At 55.5% G+C, this 6,317-nt stretch overlaps 1 protein-coding gene across 4 annotated transcripts in view; it reads right to left on the reverse strand.

The window, feature by feature from the left end:
- TYRO3 (TYRO3 protein tyrosine kinase) overlaps positions 1-4,039 on the reverse strand; it is a 40,540-nt gene extending 36,501 nt beyond the window's left edge. The window contains exons 1-2 of one of the 4 annotated variants that reach the window (XM_048065123.2): positions 3,666-4,039; positions 636-819 (exon numbers count right to left, since the gene is read on the reverse strand). In XM_048065123.2, the coding sequence (XP_047921080.1) occupies positions 636-819; positions 3,666-4,020 (539 nt within the window). In that variant the 5' untranslated portion in view covers positions 4,021-4,039. The other 3 variants (XM_048065125.2, XM_066997807.1, XM_048065126.2) reach the window with 3 other exon arrangements.
- Positions 4,040-6,317: the final 2,278 nt, after the last annotated feature.

Genomic DNA, 6,317 nt, shown 5'->3' on the forward strand with positions numbered 1-6,317 from the left:
CTGCTACTTCCAGAACTCACCGACATCCACCTTCTGCTGCAGTAAGGGCAGAGAGAGCTGCTTTGCAGAAGGGAATTTGTGAGCCTCTGAGCAGGGCAGGCTTCATATCACTTGGCGTAAATGTATAGGGAAAGTTTCTGCAAAATAATTTGGGGATGGTTCAGGTGCCAAATGCTCCTTCACAAAGAAAGGAAGGGGACGGAGTCCTGGGAGTCTCATTTCAATTAGCAAGCCTCATCCCTCAGGCAGACTGACAGCTCAAGAGAGAAAAAGAGCAGAATGAGTACGAGAGAGAAAACCTACACATCAGACCTTAGTCTTCCTGCTGCACAGCAGAGCAAGATGAACAAACACGGCAAGAACACATCCTTTCACCTTGCAGTCATGTCTCAAGCATCACAAGTGTTAGCAAAGCACCTGTCACCAGGGTAGTCAGAAAACCAATACGGCTCTAGTGCATCATCTCAGCCCTCAGTGGCTTCAGTTCTGCTCTCAGTTATGCCCTTGCCACACACTGAACTGCAGACCTGAGGACCCTGCCACGAAGAGGTCACCGCAGTTACATAGCTATAGCTGACAGCAGAAAATTGTGCAATAGATTCCATGATATTCTTCCTTCTCCGCATCTGTTGTACCTGAGGAAGCCGATCCAGTGCTCTTCATCTACTGGAATGTACACCTGGTCTACGCTTTGCACCACTGCTCCGTCCTTGATCCACAACATCTCGGGATCTTCCATTCCCTCGAGGCTGCAATTTAGTTTGACGGGTTGACCCTGGGACACCTTTAATTTGATTGGAGATCCTGTAAATTTCATACCTAAAAGAAAAATACTACTCCGCCCCACCCCCAGAAGAAGGGGGGTTGGAGTACAGCAAATTACTCCAAGTCGGTGGTCTGGAATTACATACCCTACCGGCACGCGCTGCAGAGAGGTCTGTGGGCCTCGCCTCTGTCTGCCTGTGCCTGCTAAGCAATAATCACAGGCAGGCACTGAAATCGCAATAGCTGCAGAGTGGTGGCAGCTCAGTCTGCACGCGGGGCTTTTCTCAACTCCGTGATCGCTCACGTAGCAGCGGGGTGAGCTTCTGCAGAGCAGTGCCCGGGCAGAGCCCACCACAAAGGCTGGGAGATTCGCCATGATCCGGCCATGCTGACCATGTTCTCAACGTGGTACCACACCTCCCTCTTGCATTTCAGCTACGGTGCTCCCGCACCGCTAAGAAATCATCGCACTTGCTCCATTGTATGCATTTGTAAAGAGCTGGGACACGAGAAAGAATCAATTATGCCATGTTATTCAGCGTACACGGTTCCTCTGCATTACAGAAAGCTTCCCTGCAATTTACAGAACCTGTGAAAGCAAAGCCTGTTCTACAGCACCTCGCCGAGGAGCAGAGATTTCTGTCGCGTGATGTGGGCGTGCACTCCAGCGAGCCTCCCTGGGTCCAGCCGAAGGACCACGCCGCGCTCAAAGCCACGGAGCCGCGACTCCGAAGCAGCAGGACCCCAAAGCAGCAGGACCAGCACCAAGGGAGCTGCTCAGGTCCACACTGCCACAGATGCGATCGGAATCTGGCCCGGAGCATTGCTGTACGTGTGGGTGGATGGGGAGTGTTTCCCTCAAGCAGAAGTGAATCTATGGAATGTGTTACCATGAGAAAACACGGAAGCCAGCTGTATAAGCGCATTTTAGAAAGACAGCAAATAAAGGAGGAACCGGAGGATCAAAGGAGACCGTGGGAAAGCAGGAACGTGGAATATAAATGTAAACCTAGTTTTGTTAGGGAGAGTGGCCATTTCCTACGCAGTGGCACAGGACTGACAGACCAGAACAGGTTTTGCCCAGCTCAATATTAAGCCCTAGCAGTGGCTTCCGCATACTTCAGGGAAAAACACACACAAAAACAAAACAAAACAAAACAAAAACCCCAATTCCATCACTCCACTGCTCTGGTGCAGCCACAGATCACCACTGTGCATTCCAGCTTCGCCCCGGTCACTGGCCGGTCAGCTACAGGACGCCTTGCTACCCTACACAACATCACGTGTGAAATCCAGAGCGCCAAGTAAGCAGCCCTGTTGCTCTCGCGCTCTGTTACAGCCTGAGCAGTGACCAGACACGGAGACGCCCCGTGTCCCACTTCCCCCTCGCCAACACGCCACCCTCCCGCGGGGGCAGCAGCTCCCGCCGCCACCAGCAGCCCGGGAGCAATCCCGAACACCGGCAGAAGGACTTCGTGCCTCTTTCTAACGAGATCCCCCAGCCTGTTCCCAGCTGGTGTCCAGCAATCGGTATTTCCGCCTGTCTGCCTGCTGCTGTTAATTCAGCACATTGACAAAAGGCACAGCAAAACTGGTAAGGCGATCGTTTTAGGTTAGTTGCTGCAGCTGGTTTGCTGGGCTAAGGATTTAATCACCTTGGGTGAGGATGATCTAATCTTGCATTACTTAACTCATCTGTAACACAAATTACACGTCCCAGTGCGTGCCAGAAAGCATCCTCCCTTCCACCACTCACAATATTGGAACAAAACATGAAAGCTTCACAGCAGCTCTCAGTATTACAGAAAACTAATGCAGCCAGGTTGCTAAAGGCACACGTAAATTGACAGACACTCTCATTACAGGTGCCTTAATGGAAAGGCAAACTACTTGGCTTTCCTCAGACTGCTCTGCTGAAGAGTTAGCCACAAATTAAACAATGAAGTGTCATTAGAGACCTTTTATGGTTTCAGTTCCCATACAAATTAATGCTGGAGGAAATTAATATACAGCAGGAGTGTTCAGCCTAAGTTGTAATTCTCCACGTTGCCTAATATAAGCCTTCTATCAAGATCAACTGAAGGGAAGAAATACAAATCAGGTGGTTTTTTTTAATAAATTCACCAGTTTTTGACAAAATTCAGCTTTAGCTGCAGCGTCCCTTCCTGCAGGTATCTGGAAAAGGCTCATAGGAGGTCAACACTGATTTTAATTTCCACCTTTTCCTCCTTCCACTCCCACTCACGATTTCTCATCCGATAACGTTCTCGCCAGCACAAGGCACAATCTCGCCCAAATAGGTTCCCCCAAGCCTACCTGGAGCAGCCGCAGGAGCCGAGACGTACAGCTGGCTGCTCGGAAATACAGTTACATCGCCCTTCTGGTCAGCCCCTTGTCGGACAGAAGGGACAGCAGCAGAGCGCGCCGCTTGCTTGTCGCGGTACGCAGCGGATCGCTTTGTTTTGCCTTTTCGCTCCTGCCACCTCGGAACGTTTCGAGCGCCGGGCGCAGAAGCGCGGTCCCGTGAAGTTATTTCTGGAGCGGGGACGGAGGGAGCTGCGGGAAGCCTTGCTGCTCCTCGGGCTCCTTCCGACGCCGGCCTGGCCGCCCGCTGCAGGCTGCCCGGCCTCCGCAGCCTCCCGGGGGGCTCAAACTTGGGAAACGGCGGCTCGGAAACGCGGCTGGGGAACGCACCGTGCCCGGCTTTCCCCCGGGCTGACCGGATCGCTGCCGCCGTGTGCGGGCAGGGCACCGAGCCTCGCCGCTGCCCCGCACCCGGGGCTCCCGGAGGTGCGGCTCCCGGCTCTGCCCGGCCTCCGCAGCCGGGGGCCGCCGAGCCCCGCGGCCACCTGTAGCCCGCCCCGAGCCCCCCCGTCCCCGGAGGGCCGCCAGCGCCTCACCTGCCGCGGCGGCGCCGTCCCGGAGCGCCGCAGCCCAGAGTCCCAGCAAGAGGAGGCGCGGCAGAGCCATGCCCCGCTTCAGCTCCATCGCTCCCGCACCACCATCGTCCCCCGGCTCCTCGGCTCCGCCGGGCTGCCCCGGGAGGCTGCGGGGAATCTCCAACTTCTTTCCGGCGGCGAGCAGCGGAGCGGTGCGGGTGCGGGCGCCGGTCCCGGTGCCGGGCGGTCTCCCCCTGCCGGCGCGCAGCCGCTCGGCGGCTCCTGGGCCGAGCCCGTCCCTCCGCCGCCGCCGCCTCCTCGGCCAGGAAATGGCGGTGCCGGGCGGCCGCGGCGCGCTGGGCTCCCCCTCTGACATCACGTCATGAATATGCAGCAGCGGCCCCCGGAGCCCAAAGTCGCCGCCCCGCCGCCGCCCCCGGCCTCGGGCGGGCAGAGCCTCAGGGGGGTGGGGGGGCTCCGAGCCCGATAACCGAGACCGAACACCGAGCCCGGGGGTTCCTCAGGGCGGGGGGACACGGGAGGTCGCTGATCTCCCGCCCTGCACGTGGCCCGCCTGGCCCCGGGCTCCTCAGGAGCCCTCAGGCACCCACCTGCCCTCGAGGGGAGCAGGGCTTGGGGCCGGCCCCCACAGCCATGGCTGTGAGGGGATCCCCAGACCCCTGAGGCATCCGCACAGCACCCCTCGGCCTCCCCTGACCCCGAGCCTCGCCAGCCAGTGCCCCACAGGCTGCATGGCCACCCCAACCCTGTCCCCCCATCGGGATCCACGTCCCCTTGTCCTCCCTTCTGCTGGTGCAAGAGCAGGGAGAGGTCTGAGGAAGGAGAACTCCGCTCTTACAAAGTTACCAGCGTGGTGTAGGGAAAGTCACTGGCAATTAAAAAAAATGAATACATCTGGCACTGTCTGTAGGAATTATGGTGAGGATCTCAGTTGAAAGACACCATAAGGAGCAATGTCGTTACAACACAGTTTTCAGCTCCGCAATAGCAACCAGCATACGACACTTACCTAGCGGCTCCCACAATACTCCGCAAACCTGGATAAATAGAGGAGTGTGAGGAAATAGTGTTATTCCCGTTAGGCGAATAGAGAAACGGAGGCACAACAAGGTCGCGTATTTCCCTCCCGAGTCATAGGCTCTGATCTTTTTGTTTTTCTTCCCAAAAGCCATTTGCCTTTCTGATAGGAATTCCTAGGATATTGGAGCAGGGCCAAGGGGATTTCATGACTGGAATTAAAATGTCACTCCCTCCCAAGTTCCTCGCTCTGCAAGGAGGAGACACTGACAAATCAGCCCCCGGAGAGCGTGCGGCAAGCCTGGGTGCTCTCGGGTATGGGAGGCACTGACATCCCCTTCACTGAGACCGTGACAGCTCTGGGGCTCAGAGGTGCTGTGCAGGTGGTTGCTAAAAGCTTCACGCGCAGTCGCTGTCGCTGCTCTCTCCCCCGTGTATCCGTATATACCCATCTGTCGAAGTGCACTGCGTGGTTCGGCGCTTACTCATATGGAGAGCGCCTTCTAGAAAGTAGCTCCTTCTTCAGCTTTTAGTTGCCTCGTGAGAAAAGCAGTGGCCATTGCAATAACGCTGCGTTTCTACGGCATTGTGCTCCCGAGGGTTTCAGGCAGATTTACAGTTAGAGGCTTACGGCACTACATTGGCCCTGTGGGCACAGGGAATGTGCTGGTTTGTGACCAGGAGCAAGGAGGGAACAGCAATGGTGGAGACTTGACCAAGACCATGGGGGGAGGCAGTGGCAGAGGGAGGCAGGCCTCCGTGCTGCGTGTCCGCAGCATGCCTAGATCTCAATGGGCACAGTGTGCTTCGCCCAAATGTCGTGTGTGACCCTCCCAAAGGCTGAAGGGGAAGGGGATGGCGAAGGGAAAGGGAGCTTTTATCTGCCAAGGGGACCTCGAGATGGGAACTTCTTGCAGAATGACACAGGCCAGGCTCTGAGCTGGTGTAAGACAGCAAAGCTTTGCTGGAAACAGAGGAACAATGGGAATTTTCACTAGCAGGGGATCTGGCTTCAGCTCTTCTGAGAAGGGCTTTATGTCAACAGCGAGAGGCAGGAAGAGCCATATGAAAATTGGACCAAGATCCTGCATGCACTGCCAGTTGGAGTGCAAACTGCTGTGGGAAAACTTACAGAGGAGTGCTATATTACCATGCAGAAATCAAAGGAACTGGCGATTCTGAAATGCTTTTAGGAACTGAAGGAAAATAAACTCTCCTGGCCGTTCATGTCGCTGAATTAAGTGACACGGCTTTGTTCTGCAGGCTGTGACACCAGTGACAGTGCTGCTGTGAGCAGGCAAAGGACAAATGCAGGGGCTCACAAATAATTTGGTGCTTTCTTCTTTTCCTTACTTTTGCTGCTGTGACAGTGTGTTGCCACCTCTCACCAGACTTGCTGGGCAGCGTAGGCATGCTTGAGAATATGCCTAAGAGCTACACAGTAACCAAGAGGTGAAATCCCCATACTGAGAGACTTCTGAAGACACAGGACAAAGAAAAAGGCAGAGAGGGAAAGAGGGAGGCAAGGAGGCAGGGTGGGATTTGCTGGACTTCCTCATCTTCCTCTGCTTTTCAGCCTTTTCTAGTTATTGAAACCCATTGGGACGAGGATGGGTTGGCCCATCCCTCTCTCTT

The sequence above is a fragment of the Anser cygnoides genome, chromosome 5 (genome assembly GCF_040182565.1).
Source record: "Anser cygnoides isolate HZ-2024a breed goose chromosome 5, Taihu_goose_T2T_genome, whole genome shotgun sequence".
Classification (NCBI taxonomy): domain Eukaryota; kingdom Metazoa; phylum Chordata; class Aves; order Anseriformes; family Anatidae; genus Anser; species Anser cygnoides.